The following is a 26,236-nucleotide window of genomic DNA, read 5'->3' on the forward strand; positions in this document are numbered from 1 at the left end:
AAACTATCATGAACCCTTCGAAGACAACGAGAGACAGATAACCCCGACTGGTATTGGTATCATAGTTAGTACGAAAAGTTTTCTAGGGTTTGCAGAAAGCCCTGTAATCGTCCGAACTCAAAACCAACTGACACGAAAAACAACTCGGGAAACTTCCAAACCGGCACGCGTTAACGGCAACCGTAGCGGGCGAACATAGCCGTCTGTTATACGTCACAGGTGTGATAACGAGAGTTCGCTACCTCGTCGATACTGGCGCAGAAGTTAGCGTTCTCACAGCGAATTCTAACGACCGGCTTCACGAATCGGTTTTAAACCTACAGGCTGCAAACGGAAAGCCTATCGCTACATACGGTAAAAGGTACGTTTACCTTAGCGTGGTTTTACGCAACTCCATTCACTGGATTTTCGTTGTTGCAGATGTTTCTATGCCAATCATTGGTATAAACCTACTACAACACCACATTCCACAGATCGATACGCGCAAATGGAGGCCAGTAGACGGAAACAATAATTTATTTGTTTTTGTGTAACCTCTTTTTCTGTTTGCAGATTATCTCCTGTAACAGTTAGGCACACAATAGATCCATTCTATCGACAATTGCTCCATAAGTACCCTGAGATATACCAAGCGCAAGCGAAATTGCCGTGTGTAACCAGCAATTTTACACATAACATAACGACCACAGGACAGCAACGATAGGCGTCTAACTGGCGCAGAACATTCCAGATCGTTGCCCGTTGCCCCACATTCACGACTTGAAAAATACAATTATCTTTTCGAAAATCGACTTGGTTAAAGCCCACAACCAAACTCCTATGGCCGCTGACGATATTCCTAAAACCACTGTCATAACTTCTTTCGGTCTCCACGAAATTTCGCTCATGCCCTTCGGCTTAAGAAATGCTGTCCAGACCTTCCAAAGTTTTATAGATGACGTTTTTCGAGGTCTTGACTTTGTACATGCGTATGTCGATGACTGCTTGATAACAAGCCCGGACAGAAACCCCCATCCACAGCATCTGGACCTTGTTTTCGAACGACTGCAAAGGCATGACATTACTGTAAACACTCAAAAATGTTAAATCCGAACTGAGTCCCTAGATGTTCTCGGACCCACGATGGATGCTCAAGTCATCCGACCTCTTAGAAGTAAAGTGGCAGCTATTCTGGACAACGCAGAACCGACCACCACTAAGTAGTATATTTCTTTAGATAGTTCATACCAAACTGCAAGTCCTTTATGTAAACTAACTGACTAACTTCTTGGAAATGCGGAATCTATCGATTTGGACGATACCGCCCGAAAAGCATTCTCAACAATCAAGGAACCTGTCGCAAAAGCAACCACGTTTGCAGATCAGGACACCCAACCACCAATTAGTGTCGCAGTAAACGCATCCGACTCAGCAATCGGAGGAGTCTTACAACAATGGGTTAACGATTCCAGGCAACCTTTGTCATTCTTCTCGAGACGGTTGCTACACACCGAATCCAGGTATGGCATTTTCGGCAGGGAACTCCCAGCTATGAATTGTGCTGTACGGCACTTCTAACACTCTACTGAAAGCCGGGAATTTACTCTTTTCACTGATCATAAGCCTCTCACCTTCCCATTAAGCTCATCCTCACATAAGTACTCACCTCGAGAGTCTCGACAACTGGACTATATTTCACAGTTTACTTCAGACGTTCAACACATTTCTAGAGCAAACAATGTAGTTGCAGACGCCTTGTCTCGTATAACTTCCTTGAACAGTTCCCAAGCAATCGATCTTCTAAAACGCACCCAGCTCCAAAAATAAGACACTGATCTTCAACACGAGTTATATTCAACATACCTAGCACTGCGCATTAAACAGATGGAAAGGGATAAGGAGACCTAATTATGTGACACATCTACGAGTAGAGATCGTCCAATCGTGCACAAACATTATCGACCCAACGTCTTCAATACGTTGCAAAAACATTCTCACCCAGGTGATCGTGCAACCACCAAGCTCACAGGAGAGCGGTTTTTAGCTGGCCTGGTATGAATAAAGACGTGAGGGAGTGGGCACACTCCTGTGTAAGCTGCCGAATACCTAAGATGATTAGACACATTAAATGTCCCTCAGACTCCCGATGCTCGTTTCGACCATGTTCATCTGGATCTAGTTGGACCTTTACCTGATTCAAATGGATACTCTTATCACTTTACTTGCGTGGACCGTACTCATTAGGATATCATCGTCGTCGGACGATGGGTAGCAATCTTCGACCGCCCTTCAACTTTCACTACAGTATGTGGACGCCAGTTCGAATCTGGACTTTTCAGTTGTCTGACTACACTATTAGGGATCACACGATTCCGAACGACCACCTCCTACCCACAAGCAAACGGGTGGGTAGAACTCTTGCATCGACAGCTAAAAGCCCCACTATCAGCTGTAAACGTTTCATAGTGGACCGACGCCCTCCTACTCATCTTACTAGGTATCCGCAGTTCAGTGAAAACTGACATTGGATACACTGAGGCTCAAGTCGTTTATGGAACGACACTTCGACTTCCAGGAGTATTCGTGGATCCTTCATGGATGAACATGGATCTAACCTCCCACACGAACAGGCTTACAAACCCGATTGGAATCTGAGCTATTCATCAGATTGTCTTAACTTCTAATCCTTAACAGATTACATCGCACAGCACATAATCCTCAGGGTGATGTGATGTTGGAACGTTCCCATCACTAGTTAAAAGTTGCCCTAGTATCATGCTCAAACTCCGTATGGCGGAAAGAATCCATGCCATCAGTTTTTCTAGAAATAAAAACATCCATCAAGGCTGATTCCAAGCGGAATTAGTCTTCGAGATTACTTTGATATTACCAGAAGAGTTAATCAATCCTTTTATTGAGAGTAAAATGTTTGACTTAGCGAGTTATGTGAATTAAATACGAGATCGAATGTCCAAATTTAAACGAGTAATACTCATGGACGGTCGTGAGTACATATATACTCGAGGAACTGAGCATTCTGACGCATGTATGAGTAAGGTGAGATGAAGCAGAAATCCTAATTAATACCCCTTTCGAAAGTCTGTCCAAAGTCATCTAAAAAAATCTGAATATTTTGACGTACAATAACATAGAAACAGACACAATGAATTCAGATCCAAAGTTAGGAAGTTGCGAAAAGGGTTCTTTGTTTAAGATGATTTTTCACCTATGCTCAGTATCCAATCAATATTTATCAATATTAACGACTTCTATCAGATTAAGGAGCTGGAAGCTGAATCAACTTTAAGTACAATCTGATCTTTCTACTGTTTCAAAGGTCAGTGATGAATTTATAAGAAACCCAGCAGAGCTATGTGAGCTGCTTACCAACACATATGCACAGGCATTCACTGGATGTGATTGGAATGAATATGTAGCTAGCAGTTTAAACACGTATGCATTAGCAGACCTGGAATTCACCTTGAATATTGTTGGAAATTCGATAAGACCATTAAAACTTTCTTTCGGAAGTAGTTGTGGTAGAATGCTAGCTAATCCAAATAAATATTAAAGTTCTGACTTGCCAATCTTGTTTTCCAAAATATCTAATCTGTCCTTTGATTTATTTTCTTTTGGCAATGATAAACTACCTGGTCGTCGACAACTATCTACTGATTAGTCACAATTTCATATAGTCTAGAAATATGGACTAAGTTATTAAGAAAGCGGTCGGCACTCTTCTGGATGAGTAACGAATGATCATATTTTGGCAACATAAGTTCAGTTCCAAAATGTCATGAGTAACCTGTCATCTACAGCACTGTGATTATATAACAACCAATAAGGATGAAAGGAAATTAGTTGTTACTCCATGACTTGGTTTTACTGAAGCACTCGATAAAGTTCAACACTATTCTCTACCATTTAATTTTGAACGTCCGGTATGACAGATAAAATACATTACTGGATCTCATCTAAACTAAAGGACCGAACCCAGGTAAAGAAAATCGGGCGACACTTCTAACCTCAAGACATTACTAATGATGTTCTAAAAGACTCAGCAGTTAAACCCCTATTATTCACCATGTATGATGTAGAAATATGCAGCTGATATACCCTTGGCAAAAGTAGTTTATGCGTTCCAGTCAAGCCCCAGTCTAAGTGTCAGTCGCATAGTAGAGAATAATATGGATAAACTCGAAGATTCATGTGATGCAATATTTCTATATCCTAATAAGGAAAAATTTGGGCGCTTGTATTTTGGTACATTTAAACTGGAGATACACTTTCATATACACACATCGGAATTCGGACAGTGAGGGAGCATCTAGGATTTGCGAGTGAAATACTCAAAAAATATTTCATTCACTGAACAGGTTATATTGATCCTGGATCCACGAGATTCTCATCCTATAAGTGCATTTCGTGCTTCTTTAGACAGCATTGGTGCAATTCCCTGAGTGTGTGAAGCACTTTCCTCTTCGTGTCCGGAGTACAGCAGCATCTCTTCTGTATCTAACTATTGCTGTCCAGTTTGGGTCTAGTCGGTTTCTCTGGCTTTGGGCACTGTCAAGTTGTATCTCCTCATTTCTGTTGCTATTTGACTGGTCCTCACAGTCTCCCACATTGTCAGGATGTTCCATGTGCCTATAAAAGTTGTTGCTGTGGTTGTTAAAAGGGACATCAACCTCGTGATTTCCGAAGAATCTTGGATTTCACCATGAGGCGTCATAATTCTTCTGAATGAAGATCCTTCAACTCGGTGGGCAGAGTTTAAATGTTTTAATTTGTTTATTCTGGTTAGCGTATTTTTAGCAAGGTTGTTTTCTATGGGATGGGAGAGTTAACCTCACACATAGCCCTCCTCATTTAAACGGGCTTGGGACCGGCAGCAACCCTAGAAGAGCCATAGGCGGATTCAGAATAAAACAATCCTAATAAAAAATTCATCAAAAATAGCTTTAGGCCTAATAACGATATTCGTAATGCTGTTTCACTCAGGGCATTTTCCATATGAGCAATAAGAAAGGCCGACTGTATGATTTCTGTGATGCAAATCTTTCGCTTGCACGGCCAGACAATAATTTATGGACGGACCATTCAGGTATAAGATACCAGGTCTCGGATTTTGATGTGGAATCAACTCATCCTTTTGGCCAAATAGAATTTTGGCATAATAGCTTATATCAGTTCGTGATGACAACCCTAGATCTAATTCCCTACCCTAACCATCAAACGAAAATCATAATTCCAATTCTTCACACTGGTTTATAACCTTCATTTGGTCCTAGCCATTATGTAAAAACTCTCAAAATCACTTTGGCTTCGCTCAAAAGTCTCACCCCCTGTACTTCAAACCAATAGGTTTTATGGGACAAATGTACTGACAGTATATTTGAAATCAGTTTAGGTACATGTGTCCAAAATACATATGAAAGTAAAAATTTCTATATATATGAAGTGATAATCCATTAATGCTTGGGAGAAGTAAAAAATTTTAGTAATGTTGCTTACAACAAATTATTCATAGTTTCCAGATTATGGTTAGAAATAGGTGATCTCAGTGCATACGTAGGACATTATCAAATAGAACGAGTTATTGTACAGTTAATAGCGAATTCGAAGTCAGTAATACTTGACTAAACTATGTAATTGTGAAAGATTGAAACAAATAATAATGAGTCGATTGAAATGAAAAACGATTGCAATAATCGTCAGTTAACATGGAATTGACTGCAACTTTTGTGCTTATGAAAATGAACAAATCAGAATGCGGATTGGGATTTGGCGCGAATATTCAACTGACAACTTGTAACGGTACTAAAAATCACTACATGTGACGTTACTAATATGAGTTTGTTTTCCTTATTGCAGGGCAACAAAGAGTAAACGTACTAGAAGAACAAAAACAAGTCTTACGCAAGCAGAACAATGAATAAACCCATTTTGTAATAAGCTTCCCGTTTCGTACTCGAACCGCGTCTTTCAATTTTTCAATATATTACTGTTGTGCCAGTACGCCGCGTTCTTACTTCAGTGGCATTTACCGGTCCTGACAGTTGTGTTGTGTTTCAGATCGCTCGTGCTTGCAAGTAAACGCTAGTAGTACGTGCTACAAACTGCCTGTGCATTTGGGTTTTTCCTCGTGGGACACCCTCGCAGTATATATTTACTATTTGCTTAGAATTGTGAATTCTGCTGTCAGTCTTAAAACCGGAATGCATCGTCACAGTAATTAATCCATGGGTATCAATGGTACCAGCCCCATCGACGGGGCTGATACCACGTATCCGGGTAGGGTGTTCCTATCACTGACTACTCGATGAGGAAAAACGGTACCTCACTCTTGGTTTATTTGATTGTCGTTTTTTGAACCTTCTTGCTATGACCTCGTTATTAAACATACGGAATGCTAATCTAAGGTCACCTCGCGTTCTATGGTACGGTGAGGTGTAAAAATTCATGTGTTTCAGGCATTCATCGTTGGGGGTTTGGGAAGACCCTTAACTTTGCTCTCTAGAGCTGAACACACCCGAGTGTCAGCATCTTCAATATGATATGGACCAGCTGCTTGAATGTGGTACTTTAAGTGTCGTCTTACATAGGTGGAGCGTAAAAGCTGGGACATCTCGTCAAAGCATTTGAATTCTCAGTGAAGTGACCATCCAGCTCGAAATCATTTGGCGGCCGCTGCGCTGCACTCTACAGTTGCTTTTAAGTCATGAATTAGTGTTACTCCTGTCTTTTTGTTCCTGCACACGTGGGAGCGATGTACAGTTAGCGATATACTGGTAACTTGCTGGGTTCAATGTGCATTAGCATATTTCATAGAGTTGATTAATAAGACCCTACCTTTGCACCATCTAACCAATTCGCTTCGGTCAGCTGAGAGATCAAGTCCGTCCCAAGAAACATTTACACGCAAAATACTAGAAACTCCCGATTATGTTATGTATTTTCTATATATGTAAGGCAAAATAACCATAAGTTGAGCTTGCTTGCTTGTCAGGACACTTCCCAACGTCTAGCTAATCAGCTTAGTAGACTCGCGCCTGTTAGTCTTTGGCTACGGTCACATATCGTCCCTTCCAATAGGTATCGACTCCCGAATACAACGTTTGAGAGCTGGATATGAGTATCGTCTGATTGTGCTGTAACGAAACTCGCACCAAAGGTCTTCAGTCACTATAACCGCTAATTACCGTAATACTCAGCTAATTACTGAACGTTTTCATACAATACTCCTATATTTTCGTCTGATCTTATCAACCTACTCCTACAGTAGTTTGGCCAGCCGTTGGGAATGGATAAAGCTTCATATCCCCCCGTAAATTTTTATTTGGTATTGGATGATTTTGTTGGTCGCCTTAACCCAATTCTCAATCACTTCTCATGTATTGCTGCCTATCCTTTTGTCTCCTCCTAACAGTGTGGTGGGTGTTTAAATCAAGTTTCGCTTCTTGGAACTATTACTACTTATCTATATCTGTTTGTCTCATTATTGTAGTCCGCCTATCTGTGTTTTGCACACCATTGACTGATGTTTACATCGTTAATTACCATAATGGTATTTTAGAAAGAGCTGAAACTGACAGGCCCGGCAGACATTAACCGTTCTCTCCTAAACAATTATATTCAATGCTAGCTGCTTGTTTAACAAATAAACTTGGTATTGGTTTGATACCAACCTTTGGTCTCCGTGCTCCTGAATTCATAATCAGAAGGTATCTACTTTCTCCCAGTCGCCCAATTAAGTAGGTTAACTTGGATTCTTTAATGTTCAACTACAGATTAGAACTAATTGGTCACCTGCAAAAGGCCTCTGAATCTTTATATGAGCCTGGTCAAATATTCTTACACAAGAAATTTGGTTATCGTGGTATTGTGCTACAGCGTTGGAAGGGAAAGCTGTTCGATCGTAATCTACAATCTACGAAATCAATGTATGTTTACTTTACTGTTTGCTAATCTGATTTAGAGAATTGACGTCTCATGAATCTCCAAAGGGAGAAGGATCTGAAACAAATGTTTACCAAGTTCTAACGGATCAAAGCGACACTGAAATTTGTGTACGATGGTCTAGTTTTTGAGCTCTAGTTTCTAGAATTCTGCTTTAAAACATGGTATTACTTTTTTACCTGATGATAAACGAGCATTTAATGCCATATATATAGTGTCAGGTTTGTTTGAATTACAAATTAACATCTACAGAAATGGACTATGTTTTCCATGATGATATCATACCTTACGTTCCGCAGGATGTTTCGCCAATTAGAAATCAATATTTTAGTGAATTCTTGCTTTCTACTCCAGACAAAGGTAATTCTTACAAGGTGTTAAAGTAATAATAGTTTTTAATGATTTGTCATTCGGCACCGATTTTTCTATGTCCCTTTATTTTTTATGCATGCACAACTCGTCTTATCTGTTTCAACTATCTAGAAAGTAATTGACTGTATCGATTACGAAATAATGCTATTTCACAGAATATACAACTTCTACTATAATGAAAGTTAAATTGTATGACTTCTCTTAGATGTCTAATTTTTTAATACTTCAATGACTCCAGAGCAGTAACCAGAGAGTTGAAAATGATCGACGGGTCACAGTTTTGTACAATAAACTTTCATTCTGTGGCGTCTTGTCACAAACTGGCCTCACTTCCTTTTCCACCAAGTCCAGGTATTGGTTGTGTGGAGGCCTTCTGTATAACATCAATGAAAAAACCAGTTAAAACATGGATACCCATGACGTACCTTTGTTTCCAAAATTAGAAATGACTTAATTAGCGCAGTAGTCCAAAGTTATCACAATCATTTGAACTAATCTGTACATACTAAATGTTGCTGTGTAATTTATCGGATAAGTAAGACAAATAACAGAGCCCTAACCGACATGAAAAAGACAGTTGTGTAAATATAAAGTAACTTTGGAAATGTTAAAAGATTTGTAAAATCTCGTCGCAAAACTTAACTGACGCGTTTGTACAGTTCCTTGAGTGGATCTATCAGCTTAAACAGACATTATACTCACTCAGTATCATAAAGGTTTGTTTAATTATATCGGTTTGTCGGATCTTTCCCACAAATAGATTGTTACGATTAATGTTTTGTTAGTCCCTTAATATAGATTAAATCTTAAATTAGACATTGTCACATGTACCCTATTTAATTTCACTCATTTGAATCATAAATTGAGAAACGAAAGTAGGGTGAAGTCACTAAGTAAAAAAAATTATTTACAGCTAGAAAATTCTACTCGTAACCGTTGTGCATACTCTATATAATCTGGGGTTTTTTCAAGCCAATGAAGATACGTAGCAACAAACTGTGCACATCTCTGTGATCATTAAATAACTAAATAGAGAGAATTGCAACTTAATCCCCGATCTGCAACATGTTACGAAAGCCAAATTAATCTGCAATTGTTCTTCGACCAAACATTCGAAACAAATACATCCTTTTCAATTTCGAAAGTATATTGTCGTTGTATTAAAATGTAAAAGGACTTAGTCTTATTTGGTTTTAGAAAAGCATCCACGTTATAACTCAAACTTGAAAACGACCATGGTTTCTGTGATATCTCTTTAAAGCCTAGTTTTTGTTACTTCTATCATTTTATTTGATTTAAACCATTCAGATTAATTTAAGTTCAGCAGAACTCGAATTCAGCTTAAAATATTTAAAGATTATAAGCAGAGTTGGATAATAAATTGATTATATAAAAGCGAAACTGTCTCGTTCTCCCACATTTTCAGTGTGCGATAAAATATTAAGCATAAAAGTACTTAGTATTTTAAGAAAATCTTACCTTCTAAATTATTTATCTCTGTCCGATTGTTTGACTGTTTAGTTTCATGAAATATTGTATCTGTTAAGATTATCAATGTCTGTAAATATTCTCTTACAAAAGATCCACCATTTATTCCAACCGATCATTTAAGACGCTGGATTGAGGCGCGAAAGCAAAGTCTAGAAGTTACATCGATACATCGCGAAGTGACCGAAGGTATTCAAACGACAGTAATGCCTTTTTACATGGGCCGTCGAGTAACAGAGGTAAGTTATTAAATATAAATTTTATGTAGCCCAATCTATCCTCTATTGTTTGTTATAAAAAAGTTTCTTTTTCTTTCAGGATAGAAAAGAAAATGATGTACGCTACGTAAGTTTGTTTTTCAAAACTATGCCGTTCCTTAATATTCAGTATTTAAAATGTAAATTTTACGGTGAACAGCTCTCGAAAGATAAAAGATCAGAAAAAGGCAGTTTACTGTTAGGACACCTAGATAACTAAATTGATTAATCACTAAGTGGTAAGAATTGTCACTTTTAGCTAGTACTTAGTGCTCATTGTATTCTATTGACCATGTGGCAATGTTTATTATTTTACGTGACTCAACATCGCGTGTGCTAGAGTATTATGAAAGGTGGTTGGAGGTACTCGGTAGAGAAACCTACACGTAGATTTCATGTTAGGTTGCACTCGTCAGCAAGACGTATCTAATTTCAAGAGAATCCGACTATCTCCAAGGTCTAGACAAGCACAACAAAGTTCACCACTGAATAACCAATCAATCTATTTATCTCAGTCCTGAAGAGGGGCATTCGCAGCCCGAATGCCTCGGTGGTAATGTTTCATACTGCGAAAATGGCTTACATCATACGATAAGAACCAATTCCCTCAAGATCCCAGCTGTCTTGCTGACGAGTCTCAACTGGCACGAAATCTAGGCCCATGGTTCTCTGCTATCTCTGACGATCTTTCACCGATGTGTAGATGGTCTTCGAATCCCAGTGGAGCATGAATATGATCAGGAATTAGACTTTTTTTATTCACTCTTGTAATTTTTATGGGCAACTTTAGGTTAAATCATTGAAAACAAACTACACCTCACAGCTTTTACCCCAATGTAATTTGTAGTAACAAAAATTAAGTCCAGTATTCAAGTACAGGTTCGTGTAATCAGCAATGCACCACGTTGTTGGAGCCAGACAGATGTAACACATCAAGTAAAAGTGTTTGTTAGGTCATTTCAGATGACCGTAAAATATGATAGTAATCGACTTAATGACAAGCATCTACAGCGGAAATGGTATATAGAATGAATTTGTGTCTATTTGTTTCGAAATCTTCGATTACAGCTCAAAATGAAACAATTGTACATTAGGCTGATGGGTTACACCCTAGGTCATATTTTCTACACTTCATTGGAACGAAATTGGGATAAATGAAGTGCAATAAAGGCTCAAACTTCTTAATAGTATGTGGCTACACCTTCAGAAAAGAGAAAGTAGTTAACAACAAGAATATTTGGACATGTACGGATTATTGTATCGCAAAGTGTAGGTCGCGCAGTATTACGACGTGTGAATTCATTACAAAATGTTCGACGAAGCGAAGTCATTCCAGATAAAGCTAATATAAATGCTAAAAAGACAATCAACAACAAAAGATTAAGTAGCTTCTTCGCCAAGTTCCCACATCAAATAATGACTACAGTGTCAGCCGGTTTGTCTTATGTAGTATCAACTCAACTTTCAGTTGTTAGTCTGGTGAAACGGATAGTTCGGCGTGTACGAGATAAAAACCAGGCGCCCTTACCAAATCCAAGTCCCTTGATAAGGCTAAATTTACCCTCTGAGTATAGGGCGACTGTTAGGGGAGGGAATTACCTACAGACAGAAAATAGGATTTCGATACTGGAATTGTTGGAACAGTGTCCTTATTAGTATACTGATGGGACATTCAGGATCTCACCACTTTTATTTGGTCAGCTATACGCAATTCACTCTTTGAAATCTGTTACGATCTTTCCATTGGTTTATGTTTTGAGTGACGGAAGTAGGGATTCGTATGCGCACATATTTAACAAACTAAACGAACTACATACGTCAGCTATCATGACTGTCTACGAACATTGAACATTTCGACAAATATATCCAAACGCAATACAACAAGGTTGTCTCTCCCAAGTGAGCCAGTGTATATGGCGAAAACTTCAACAATCAGCGAACGTTCAGCAACGTTGCATGATAGGTAAAAATTTTGCCATGTAGACTCGTAATTTGGCAGTGTTAGCTTTTATACCAGTCGAAGATGTCATACCTGGATTTGATAGTTTGATGAAATTACAATTCTCTATAGAGAACGAAAAAGAAGTCGGGGTTAACGAACTACTTTGAAGACACCTGTGTCAAGAGATCAGTAAGATATGGTGGCCGCGGCCAACCAATTTCCGAAGTCACACTGTGGGACGTCTACACTTCCGTTGTTAAACTGCGTTACAAAAGTTTTATAATGTATGTAGCGTTTACATCTACATTCGATTGACGTTCCTCCCTACTGATCAACCATATTTAGTCAGTTAATATATCTATAATTATTATATTGTATTGATAAATCACCCTTTCAGGCTGAGTTATCAGTGTGGGGAGTTTGTACTGCTTACTTACGCCTGTTAACCCGCGTTGCCTGTCGAAAAGTTTGATTGGTAGCTAATTTCGAGGTCAAAACGAGGTTGCGTAATAATCGAAAAGTAAAAAATGATAAAACCGAATATCCACTTAAGGAATATAAGAAAGATGAATAGATTTTAAAAAAATCAGAATAAAGTTTCTGTAAATAATCGACTGTGTATAAGAAATTAGGTGTTTGAGTCGTGGTATAATGACAGCTTGCAGTCATAGCTCAGAATCGAAACGAACCGCTAACGCCTCTGCAACGAAATCATCTATAATATATTGTAGCGTAGTTGGATTTGTGATTTAAGACTAATAATTTTTTAAATGTTTTAAGCTTGTCAAGCGTAAATCTCAGCATTGTTTTAAGTGAAAAAAAATGATAATTTGGCTCACAAAAATAACTAACAATCATATGCTACTTAGTAATAATAATAATAGCATCAGGTCCGCATAATAAGTTCCACCTGTTCATCTAATTAATATTAAATGAAACCTAGTCAATTGACTACCATTATCACGGACTTCAATAATATACAGAATAATAGTTCACTAGGTTTCACTGAATAGGACGAAGGACAATATTTTCAGGAATATACATAATGAGAAATGTCGAGCATCATCTTTCTACTCTTCTTTTAAAGATCTACATTTTTGGTCATTAGGGCAAAAGAACAAAGTAGATCGAATAGAATTCACAACCTTAAGGATTTTTATTTCGGTTATTTGTTTACGAAATGTCAGAAATACAATTTTTCCACTCGTTGGAATGGGTTCTATTTCCTCTTTCAATCCTCACCCTTAATAGTATGTGCCTTTTTGATAGTCGCCCTTATTAGTAACCACTATTACTGAGTCTAGTAGGGAAATTAATTCATTTGTGCAGTACTCAAAACATCGAAATTGAATTCAGTTATGTCAAAAATTACCGACTGAACTACAGAAAAAAATCAAACTACATCCCTTGGAATGTGTCGAACTACTAAACTAATACAGTAGAAAATAATACTTAGTGACTCAAAAAACCGCGTAAGTGAGTGACTGTAATCACGATGTAATCCAGTATTGTGTTGACACTGGCTACCGCGTTCTTTTAAATAATGACATTTGCATGTAAGTAACAAATGTTGCTCACTGAATACAACACGGACTAAAAATGTAATTATACCATGACTAACCCTAAATCGACTAACTACGCATGACGACTGTGTTCAGCAAAACAGACCCCAACGACGAGGAGCGTGATATAAGATACGAGAACCTTCGACCCATGCAGAGCTGAGCTCGAGATAATACGATTTAATTCGCTGACTGAATTTGTGGTCAACATGCATACCGACGTTATCATGTATTATTATTGCTGAAATTTCATCGGTAGTTAAAATAAAGATACGCCTTTTTAGTCAGCCAGACTACCTTATAAGGTTCGGATAATTACTTTTAAGAGTAACTACATTTCCCATGTTTGTGGATCGACAATTGTTGCCACGGTTTCTTTAAATAACCTTACACAGAATAAAACTCAAAACTATCCAGCGTGTAGTCAGATACGGTTCCCTTGAAACCTATTTTTAAGAACCGTTTCTGATGATTTGTCACTGGGCGACGGTAATCAGAATTACGTTTTTCATGGTCACAGAGGTTGCGTAGAATCCTCATATTTTGTAGAAAAGAGAAGGGTTAGTAACCGGGTAAGGTTAATTATCTAGTATACTTCATGTACAAATTACATTTATTAATCTCGAAAACCACACTACACTAACATCATACGAAATGACATATTTCCTAATTTCTTTTATATTTGAAAGTGGCGCTATTTAATCCGATTAGAAAACCTCACGATGGACCGCGTTCAACTTCGTGAGCGCTTTTTGAAAATTTTCTCAATATCCGGAAACCTTGAGTCAATCGGAGGAAAAGGAGTTGTAGGGATGGTAAGTACGGTGCAATTTTCGCATACTCTGATTTACTTTTCCTTCAAATTTCAGCAACCTGTCCTTTCTCCAGAATGTCCAGTTTTTCAGTATCACAGTCATATCCACTTCCCCGTGGAGTGGGCCCACATGTGGGGAACGTTTCGGTTTGAAAAACACAATGGTACTAGTTTAGATGTTAAAATACCATCTTTCCCGCTGTATGATCCCACGTCTTATTCAAACTCGAGTAACGAAAACCTTGGTTAATTATCCACAATGATCTTCGTACGAGCCCGGTTACCTGATTTTGACACTCTAAAGACAATTGTATGTCTGTTTAAACGACTGCAGCACACACCAAAAAATTGTAAACATAATAAATAAGAAGTTTAGATTTCTACCGAAATCCCATTTATTTATACTTCACAAAATGCGTTCAAATGATTTGCTTCGCAATAAGAAAATGCACATCTATTCACTCATGAAATATCTTGCATAACTTTGAAACCAAGAAGTTATTTTTAAGATTTGCAAGGTAACACTATAAGGAAAAAAATATCTCAAAATAAACAGTTTAATGGAAAATCAAGGTGCTTTAGCAGCTTAAATTAATAAGTCTCAGGGAGAGCACGGATAAGGAAAAAATCTCAGCTTGTTTGTAATTAGAAAGTCAATGAAAAACAAATAGTTTGATTTCGGTATAGTTCTAATCCTTTAAACTCCTAGTTGCATATAACTACGAAAATCTAGACCTAAGGCGCTTATCTGGAGATTTTCTGGGATATACGTATATGGTGAGGTAGGATAATTGGTTTCTCTTTTGCATGGGGAAATGTAAATTGTGCAGTATACCTCGCAAAATGATAACACTTAAGGAAGCTTGAAGTAAAGCGGTGGTATATAGATACGTATGTACTGACAATAAATCATATATACAAACAGGGTGGAATAAAAACAGTAACTAAGAAATCTTCAAAATGAAAGAAAAGGCAGTTTAGACACCATATAGGAGTGGCCGTAACGCGAATTCTAATCACAGTATTTCCCGACTTAAAATAAAGCATTTGTAATGAAAATGAACAGCGTAATTGTGACCGGAACGGTGGTTCGTGAATATGCAGGATGAAACGGCCAGTAGTTATGGTTCTTTGTTTCTATTTCCGTCGCTTTAATTATAATGGTGAAAAAGATAACTGGTAAGCACAATATATGTTCTGCTTATGAGTTTCCTTTACTAGTCTATCCAGTAAGCTGTGTAAAATTACTTGGAACAAATGACTGCATGATATTGGATGATCACTTGTAGCTTCAGTGAATGATAATACAAAATTATGAATTTCATCATTTCGGAGACTCATGTACCAGTAAGTTTTTCTTTAATTCGTGTTGAAGACTTGTTTCGTACGTAGTCAGATTTCGGAATAATACGAGTTGGTTCGGTTGGTGTGCACGACGAATTGTTACGACTGTCATTATCACCAGTGCTAGTGGCAGTCATGTCTCCTATCCCAGAACTAACTGAATCCTCAGAATCATGAACCGAACCAGGAGAGGTCATTTTTTCAACTTGTTTGGGAAGCTTATGAGACTGATTGTCGCTAATAACTGCGCATGTAAAATTTTCAGTAGATGAAATTAACCCTGGTAACACAGACGATCCACTATCCAATTGATTTTCAGATGCAAGAGACACATTTATTGCAGCATCACTTACCATATTATCTACTGCTGTATTGTTATCAAGATTATCTTTTGTGTCTGAAAACGTTGGTAACTCTTTGAGCATCCCATTATTGGCTACCGAAGTAGAGCCATTAGTGTTAATGACTGTGAAGTTAATGGGTATAGGCGTTAAACCTACTGAATTGAATGCTCCACGTATCGACTGACCAGGGTTGTGAACCTGCCACCCTGTACCATTCATATGTGTGGGTAACTTATGCTGTATGTGCACGGGTGGTTGCAACAGTATAGGATAAATCAAGTTATTTGTATGTTGTGGGAGATTCGGTACCGTTAAGCCACATCTACTATCTGACCTTAGATTATCCGATGACTCAGATACTGGGACGTTTTGGACTGTCTGATAGCCATAGCTTTGCATCGGATACACATTTTGTTGTAAACGCTGTAAAGAGTTCCGCGCACCAGAAGATTGTAACGATAACTGTGGAGCGGTGTAGTACACTGGCAATGGCACAGGGGTGGGGATATGAAAAGGATTAGTTTGAGATACAGGATTCTGAAAATAAGGTGTAGCATTCGAATGTTGTGCAACAGCTGACATGGCAGCTACTGCTTGGAGGTGATTCAAAAGTGCATTTGATGGTCGTTGTTGGTTAGCTCCAATTGGACTGATGTTTGAAGAGTTGGTTAACAACTGGTTGGGGAAATACTGCGGTTGATGTCCATAGTGGTTTGGATTAATGCTATTACTGGTGCTTGTACTCATGGATGCTAAAGCAGCTGCTACAGCTAGATTGAAAGGTTGATTTGTGTTACTTGTTTGTGGTATTGAAAATGGGACAGGATATGACTCTATAACATTCCCTGTCTGACGAATGAAATAATTTGGCAAATGCGTTTGACGCCGTATTGGTACTACACTTGAATGTGTACTGTTCGCAGCTGGGAGATGTGGGCGCTGATGAAAGTCCCACGCGAGCGGTTGGTTTTTATTGTAATTTGTAGAATTCGTTTGATTTATAGACTGAGGAACTATCACATGTGCAACACGAGAATATGGATTATGCTGTTTTGTAGGCCGTTGTAATATCCAAGGAGCAGTATTACGACAAGGTGCTACTGAAGGACCCGCTGTACCGGTACATTCTATATGAATATTGCTGCAGTTCTCGATACCACATAAAGGTAACAATAATGGAATGGACATTTGATGAGACGCAGGTGCTATGCAAACATTCGTTGTCACCGGGTTTTGAATTAAAGTACTTGCTTGTAGAAGCTCTTTGCTTGTTTCAGAATTCATGTGTCTAGATCTTATAACGCCATCAGATCGGAATTTGTCTGAACCAGCAGTTTTCAACACAACTACGGATTGAAGACTGGTAGTAATTTGTTGATCAGGCAATTGTGGTTGGAGAGAGAAAGACCCAATCAACGAGGTTAAATTCTGAGACGATGTAAAAGTCGATAATCCACTCTCAGATTGCACATTTATTGAAGTATCAGGATTCGTAGACAGACCAGGATCTGAAATAAGAATGCAACACAAGCGATAAACAAAGTATACCTATTTTTAAGTCGGAAAATAGAAATCAACAGACAATGAGGGTGTAACAAGTTTCTTGATAAACAAGTTCTTAAATCAAACCTTAAATAAAAACGCGATTTAATTCCGGTAACAAAGAACCTATTAGTTTTTCTAATAAGAGAAATACAATGTTCAGTAGTTCATAATTATGAAACAAAAAGCTGTTGAGTGCGCATACCGTCAAAAATATAAAAGTAATATCCACAAGCTAAATTAATCCTGCTGTATATTACACTAGTTGTCAAAACGGAAATAAATGAAACCGTGACCAAGTGGTGAAATGTCAAGTATGTAAAACCACACAGCTACATTTGAACTACTGAAATGTCAAAGGCAAACGAAATCAAATAACTCTAATTCTAACGTAAATAAAATAACTTACAACCATCAATGCGGCGAACACCACGCATTCCCGCATTCATATCTTCAACACAAACAATCTTACTGCCAAGTAAGGCTTTTTCCACTTCTTCATGAGTAGTATTTAGAGCTGCTAGGCGAGGAGCTTTGACAAGCTTTTCGATTGGCAAAATCAGTCGATCAACAAGCATATTCAGGAACGTCTGATCCCGGCATAAGTTTTCTCGAGAAAAATAATGATGACTTAAAGAAAATAGCAAGATATTAATGCAATTAAAACATCATTTACGAAATTGGAATAATATCACCAAAATGCGAAGTATTTAAGCTTTCAATACAACTGGATTATCGTGATGAGCAGTTAAATCGGACTTACTCGAATTAGCAGGAGATAACACAAGGTGGTAACATTTAAATGTGTGAAAAACTTTACCCATGGTTACCATGTCGATGCGTTCCGTAAGATTTTACCTCTAGGAAGGTTGTCTATTATTAATTACTAAAACAAAGAAATTGTGTGGCTGCTATTAAATTGTATCTGACGGTTACAGTCGTCAGATTCCGGACTTTTTTGTAGCACTGTAATTGATTTCCCTTGTGTAGACTAGCAAGAAGTAAGTGTGCGCATATCCTATACTCCAATCTATACGTACCCAGTGTTTTTTATGCATCCACCACTTTATTTATGGTCTCTGTTGAGAACAGAATAATTCATAATGGCAGTGCATATTCGCTATGGTTGTTGTATCGGCAATTATAATGTGAACCAGTTTAATTTTGAGGTAGAAGAGTAAAACTATGTTAAGGGATTTTGTTGAGTTTGATGTATGACATCATGTCTGAAATAATTTGTTGAGCTGACGATGTTTCAGTTTTACGGCGTTATTAATTCGTAGTCATCACCAGAACACTTTTCAAAAAACTTACATGTTTCTAATGATTATATTAACTTTAGAGCGCTTTAAAGTGAAAACATATATGTCTGTTAACGGTACAACGTATGTTGCGGTATTTATGTCTTCAAGAAAGGCAAACTGACAGAAACTTACGTGAAATACAATATATAGCTATATTTTGATGCAAATAACAAGTAATTTTCTCGACTTGCTGTTTTAGGTGCATAAGCACACCCATTCGGAAGCAAACCCAACTCGACGCGACCAGATGGTTTGGGTTCTGGGAGTAATTTTTCAAGCTCTTCATAAGTAACAATTTGGTAGTCTTTTTCCAGCACATCGGCAGGTGAAGTGTAAGTGCTCTGGACCTGGGAGCTGGAGAAGTCCATTTCACTAACTTGAGGGTCATTATAACCAGCAAACGACAATGGAAAGTATAATGACTTTTGATATGATGGTTGGTGGGCATACGCAGTAGCACCGCCAGGCAAAGGAGAGACAAGGCTGAGTCCTGGTTGAGGTAGTATGTACCCAGCTTGAGACAGCATCATGGGTTGAATGCGGTTTGGATCCATAAACCTAAAAAGAATCCACTTAATGAAGTTTTGTTTTTAGACATATTTCCTGTTACAAATAACTAAATGTTTATACATAAGAGTGTAAAACGATAATCGTCTTTACTTAGATCCAGTCATTTTTTACATAACGGAAATACAGAAATATGGACCCAAAACTATGTAACTGTTTTCGGTAACATTTATTGTCTTATCTGTAAAGTATGGAGACTAGTGATAAATTCCGTACGACCTGACGAAAGTGTGCATCGACACGAACTGTAACACATCAGATCAGAATAGTGAAAGTTAACAAAGTGATAATCAAATTTTAAAGAACTGCACAAAGAACCTCGCTAAAAAACCTACAAAACATGAACCTTGAGTTCAGTAAAACGGAAAAAGTTTCGAGGCATGACAGTGAGGATCTCCAACTATTTAATACTATAATCAGGACGACTTACAATCAGTAAAGAAACTACCTTTCGGTACTCCTCAGTCCAAATACAAAGACTTAGTGATCTGGCGTTGTTCCCGTTTAACTCACACATATCTTTCGCACTTAGCAATGCAATACATAGACGTGACCAATGTTTACGTAAATAGTTATCTAATATTACTCCTACTGGAAAAAAATCTATTCGGAAATAGGTCGAAATTTCCAGTGTTGAATGAAAAATGTCAGGACCAGAAGATCGTTGCAATCCCCACTTTTAGAAAGTTTCACATCCACAGAAACAACATTTGAGGACTACAGATACCCTGAATAGTGACTGTGATGGGTAATTAGATGAAATCAACCGATTCCGAAGTGTGATAGACAAAAAAATAACCGACATATACGACAAGTCGTTCACCCTAAAAAGACAGGAATAGTGGAGTGGTGACTCAGTGTTCAGGGCAACTATTGAGCCGCGTGGTTGAACCCAACCCCGCATCAGTTCAGGCAATCGGGTGGCATTACGTTTCAAGCTGCAACGCGCTGACTCAAATTTTGTCGATGAGCCGCCAGGAAACATCCATTCTTAACGCGCATTATGACCCTAAAATATCTGCTAATTTGTCCGGAGGACCGCCAGGCGTAATGCTCCGTCTCGATGTACAAATGTGACAAACCCGTACTAGGAGTATCTTTCATTGCTTCAGACACTAAGTACGAGTGTTAGCAATTAAATCAATAGCTAAACGCACCTGCTAAGTCCTTAACCACGTGAATAGTCAAAGAGACAGCATAATCGAGGCAATATTAAGAACGAATATGAATACGTAGATACAGTGATAAATGCTAACAAACTAACCGGACAAAAAGTTATCTCACAAATTCAAATAACAATTCTGTCGTTGTCTGATGATTTAAATGAGTCATCTTTACGAAATAAGACTAGTCACTTTGACACTATTTGCGTAGATCCGTGTATTTTACTGTATAATAAATAATTTTAACGAACTTTCATAAATCAGATCCCTCACAATATTTTAAAGCGAAGACGTCAAAATATGACAAGTAGCACTAAATTTTTATATACTATACATATATATATATACTTTGAGCCGAACTTGGCGGCATGTTATGGTGGTATAAAATGTAATTGTTTGTTGACGAGGCTGTTTTCATGCACACTGGACACGAAAGCAGATGGAATTACGAAACTGAAGAAACATTTTGACCTTAGTTCGCAACTAATGGACCGAGGGTTACAGTAAGTCATAATCTGAAGACCACGGTTCACTGCGTCTGTTTAAGCCACAATATCAGGACGAAAGAGTATATTTGGATAAACTTCTACTAGGTTAGATAAACATTACATTTGTCATTTCACACTATTATAGTGAGTTTTAATTCCGTTTGAAGTACGACTCAGGTTCTTAGGAAAGAGCGTAGAATCACTACCTGTGCTTTCCTGAATGTCCTTAGTCTGAGGGACTAGACTCATGAACTTGACGACATACGGTGTACAGAATACTAAGAAAACGTCTCGGATATGGCATCCATTCTTTTAAGAAAAAACCAGGACAACCATCGAATCCAAAAGCCATGGATGAACACAGTGCCTGTATTATCCATTTTATACTTCCAAGTACTCAACTTTAGTAGTTTACTACCAGAATAGGTGTCTGTACGTTCAATTAACTGATTTAATAAAAGACAGGACCCTCGCAGGGGCACGCTAGAAAAGGGATACCACACACAGCCCTCAAACCTTCAAGCAGAGATCTGAATGTATTCATGTGTTGTACAACTACGGAAGTTAGTAGGCAGCGGATGGATTGTCAGTTGAATAATGTCCTTGCTTATATATCTAGTTGCTAATTATATCTTTTATTAGCGAAGACTTCTAAAGCGTTCGGGGCAAATCCAGACGCAGTGCTAATTAGCGGCAGTATTATTAAAGTACTAGTGAGTCAATACACGCAGCCCTACAGCTCATAAGCCTCAAGTTTTTATATTATACGAACGAAGTACCATGTGAAAAAGACTTATTGAGTGGTAAGATCCGTTATTCGTAGACACATTAATGTGAGGGCCTACAGTGGATAGTTCTGAATACATATCCCTAACCTATACGTCAATGAAACTAAGAAATGAATTATGGACTTCTAGATATATGGTATACTGAATTAAAACAATACCAACACCACAATACAAGTAATTACCTCAGAACTTGGTGTGCTGAACAAAACAAAATGCAGAGGTTACATTGAACATTGAAATCACTTCAGGCTTTTTTGTTCAGGTCAAAAGCATGAATCGTTTTTTAGCAGTAAAAGGACTTCGAAAAATTGGTTTGATGGTCACTCATAGTAATAAAGTTTTACGAACTAAGGATCCAACTGTATATATTGTACTCAGAATTTAAAAAGATGTCTCAAATCAGGTCAATAGTGTTAGTAGTAGGTCAGGTGTATTATGAAATATAAACTACTTTGAACATTTAATCATACTTCAAAATTTCCGACCTTCATCAGCCTGCTGAGGATCTAATTGAAAACAATAATGGTCAGTTAATAGTGAGGTCAGTAACCTTATGAGAATCAGATGTTCCTCTACAAACTGTCTTCGTCCCTCATCCAGAATTATGTTCGGCGGGTCTAGACGTATAAATATCGATGTCAATTAACTAAACCGAGGGTTTCCATAATGGTGCAAAATTTTGGGCTAAGACAAGCATAAAATCATCGGAAGTTTGAGAATCATATATGTGCTGCTGCAGTATCAAGCTGGGAGCATCTGTACCTTAAAATACTGCTCACTTAACTCGGAGTCGCTCGCGAAATTTCATCAGGGTTATTAACAACATGAGCAGATTGCGATGTGCTGTGGCAGTGTCTGTGATTGAAAGGCGTACCTCAGTACACAGACCTCGTGAAGGCTCTTTATCCAAACACTACTAGTCGAGTCAGAGCTTATGGCGAACTTTCATCTGCTTTTGCAACCTCAAGTGGTGTCCGTCAAGGCTTTCCACTTTCTCCATTTTTGTTCGACTTCATCATAGACTTACTGAAGGAAATAACGCTCACATCGACTGAATTCTCGGGTATTGATCTCCTTACAGGAGGTCCACTTATCGACTTAGAATACGCAGATGACATAGTCCTGTTTGGTGAAGACGCTGGTAAAGTGCAGAGTCTTTTGGTAGCACTGAGCAACAATGCCAGAATGTTTGGAATGCGCTTCTCTCCCTGTAAATGCAAGTTGTTGCTCCAGTACTAGCCTGCGTCAACACTTGAACCAAAGATAGGCAGTGAAGTAGTCGAACGCGTTGACAATTTCACTTATCTTGTAGTCTAACCAGCCCTAATGGGTTGATGTCTGACGAAATCTCAGCATGGATTCGAAAAGCTCGTTTGGCTTTTGCTAAATTACGTCACCTATGGCGAAGGCGAGATATCCGCCTATCTATAAAAGGACGGGTATGCTGAGCGGCAGTTCATTCCGTTTTACTTTACGGCTACGAAACGTGGCCATTAAGAGTTGATGATACTTGTAAGCTACAAGTATTTGACCACAGATTCCCTAGAAATATTGCCGGCATCTTCTGGGATCACCAGGTAGGTGAATGTGAGGTTAGACGCAGGGTATTAGGTAATGATGGTAAATTAGTTTATGAGGTTGTAAATCTTCATCGACTAAGACGGTTGGGCCACGCATTACCTATGCCTGAACACCGATTACCACGACGCACAATGCTGACTAGTAATGGAGACAAATGGAAGAAAGTTAGGGGCGGCCAAACCAAAACGTGGCATCAGTGCTTGAAGACACTAACCTCTAGTCTGAGTCATGTTGGTAGATGCAAACTACTTGGTTGTGGTCCGCATGACTGTCGTCATCAATAGTTGGAGACTGTTGGTGACATGGCTCAGAATCGATTACAGTGACGTGGGTGTATACACTGTTTATCTTCTCTTAAATCATGAGATTACTTTATACCTTTCTTTCTACGATGTAATTCTTTCTCACTGCATCAAATCATTATACGAAATCTTTTTATATATTGCCACCAATAAAACATCTGTTTCTATGAATTTGGTGTTCATCTTGTTGTGCTAATGAGGACCGATGCATATATGTGCCTGGTCCTACGTTGTGGCTGACTGACTGCAGATGAATCGTTCATTGACAAGGTAATGCCAATCACAGTTTGTGTACACAACCCACTGTTTATTTTTTCGACATGATATATCACTTCACTGACAAAATTCTTCGTTCTCTTGAAAAATTTGAGCGGCGCGACGGCCTGACAATCTGGTTGGAACAGCCTATATAAGAAATAATTAGGTGACTTTGAGGTAATAATGCGTCAGCTAAGCTGTTACACCATTGAAACCAACTGATGTGTATTAGAACTACTAAATAAACAACCTCAACAAGATTTCTCATGTCAGTTTCGTTTTTATGCAGATGAATCATCAAAGAAATACCTACTTTGTTACTCATGTACTATCAGGTATGATGGAAAAATACAGATAAGAGCTCTTGGCTACATGTATCACTAACGTCGCTTCTGGCTGGTTTACCATCAAGTGATGCCATGAACATATGACAAGTGGTTGAACACATCAATCTTATTGAAGAGACTCGTTTACAAAATACAACAAAGTAGGTGAACCTCCGACATGTGAGAGTATGTTGGATTTGGAAGCAAATACACGATCATACATACAGATTTACATCAAAAGTTAAAACAATGATTGAGTAACCAGTGCACAATCATAATCTTATATGGTGTCGTACAAAGACTAAGAGTAAATTTGGTAATAATTATTTACTTCTTACGCATGAAGTTCACTCCAATCTTGCAGCTATGGTCAATAGTTTGCAATATCAGCTTATAAACGAGCTAGTGAAAAGATCAAATCAGTGGAACCATGCAAAGTGTATTCATGCAGACACACCAACTAGTTGGCAGATAGTTTTGTGTGATAGAACTGCATAAGTCTGCTTTTTTACCAACTGTCGCAAAATACCATATCATACGAACTGTGACCTTTGAGAACGCATATGTGATTCGATTTCGCCTAGTAGCCCTGCTGTTGCGTGCTACAGAATTCGTCCCGACTATGAACAGAAGGAACACTAATGATAGTGAAGAAAGTGATCTACAATGCCAAGTTTTTTGCGATGAAACGGATCAAAGTATGTTTAATTACCAGCCAGAATTGAGGCTGATTGCCGCCATTAGAATGAGACTGGTGTCTAAAAAGCTACAGACAAATCACTGAGACGAAGTCTAGTGTGATAAATCGTAGCACAGTAGAACAGGTTGTTTAGCTGTCATCGGTAGGACAACAAAAAGAAAAGGAAGAAAAAATTGGACAGTGAAATATATAGTCATTAGTATTCTTAACACTTCACCTTCTATATGCACACTCCCTTCTAATAAGCCGCTTTCCTTGTACCACTCATGACTTCCCTTCCTTCATGTGAGCTTACTTCGACTTGTTAAACATTACAACTCATTGTTCTTTATCACTACATTCTCTTATATAGAGCCTCTGACTTCATTTCACTCTAACAAGAGATAATATGAATTTAATCTAATTTATTATACCTCTCTGTTTGACTACAAAGTGTTAAGCAACGTTTGGCGTTCGTAACCAAGTGCGTTGTTGCTCTTCTGTTTCTCTTTTTTTCTTCAGAGTCTTGCTCTGAGGGCACAGCTATGGAACTTCTGAAGTCTGGAACGAATTTGACGTACGCGTCTCCTCTGGTCATGGTTTACAGCAAGCGCTCTACGAGTCTACTTTACCACAACTACAAACTTAATAAGTTGGGGTGCATGCTGTGAGCCAACAAATGTTGCAATTTGTAGATCATGCCTATAAAAATGGCGTGTACCTGCTCATGCAGAAATATATTATTATTATTATTATTATTAATAGAAGCCTCGAAGTATAGTGTGGAATAAATGTTTATTGGTTTTAAAATCGCTTTTTCACGGTTTCGGTTAAGATCAAGAACACTGATCATTTCGGCGTAGTAGCAGTGAAGTCTTTCAGCCGTATGTGTTAACCGAGTCCTGTAGGTTGACGAGTTTACTTTGTCGACCTGTAGGCGTGCTGCTGGATGCCTTTAAACAGGTCTGGGTAGCGGACGACATCTTCAGTAGTGATCCGACGTGACCTGGCACACCAAACGTTAAACTTTGAATTTGTTATCTGTCGTAGCATTATATATAATTTGTCATTTTTATTTTTACATATGATGATATGGTTTCATAATTTAAAATTGTTCTCGTCAAGTTGTCTATTTCATATTCATGATTACACCAAAACTGTTTGAGATAAGGACTAT

At 38.2% G+C, this 26,236-nt stretch overlaps 2 protein-coding genes across 4 annotated transcripts; one reads left to right on the top strand and one right to left on the bottom strand.

The window, feature by feature from the left end:
* Positions 1-4,166: 4,166 nt before the first annotated feature.
* Positions 4,167-22,275, top strand: POLDIP2_1 (polymerase delta-interacting protein 2; the record flags this gene model as incomplete). Of its 3 annotated transcripts, XM_051215627.1 has the most annotated exons (12): positions 5,425-5,796; positions 5,854-6,084; positions 7,556-7,733; positions 7,770-7,922; positions 7,958-8,048; positions 8,084-8,159; positions 8,191-8,298; positions 9,892-10,037; positions 10,117-10,143; positions 14,249-14,374; positions 14,429-15,720; positions 19,107-22,275. In XM_051215627.1, 9 exons carry the CDS (start codon positions 7,618-7,620, stop codon positions 14,621-14,623), a joined length of 1,038 nt encoding a protein of 345 aa, XP_051073701.1. In that variant the 3' UTR covers positions 14,624-15,720; positions 19,107-22,275. The 3 variants fall into 3 exon arrangements, with proteins under 3 accessions (XP_012799437.2, XP_051073701.1, XP_051073702.1); XM_012943983.3 differs by lacking the exons at positions 5,854-6,084; positions 7,556-7,733; positions 19,107-22,275 and adding an exon at positions 4,167-4,234 and having other exon boundaries at positions 5,517-5,603; XM_051215628.1 differs by lacking the exon at positions 19,107-22,275 and having other exon boundaries at positions 5,766-5,796; positions 8,084-8,298.
* MS3_00007375 (uncharacterized protein) lies at positions 14,039-22,129 on the bottom strand. Its single transcript, XM_012943984.3, has 4 exons — positions 22,096-22,129; positions 19,040-19,465; positions 18,013-18,233; positions 14,039-17,569 (listed from the first exon to the last, which is right to left on the bottom strand). The coding sequence occupies exons 2-4, from the start codon at positions 19,273-19,275 to the stop codon at positions 15,711-15,713; spliced, it is 2,316 nt and encodes a 771-aa protein (XP_012799438.2). The 5' UTR covers positions 19,276-19,465; positions 22,096-22,129; the 3' UTR covers positions 14,039-15,710.
* Positions 22,276-26,236: the final 3,961 nt, after the last annotated feature.

Source organism: Schistosoma haematobium, chromosome 1 (assembly GCF_000699445.3).
Source record: "Schistosoma haematobium chromosome 1, whole genome shotgun sequence".
In the NCBI taxonomy this organism is placed as follows: Eukaryota; Metazoa; Platyhelminthes; class Trematoda; order Strigeidida; family Schistosomatidae; genus Schistosoma; species Schistosoma haematobium.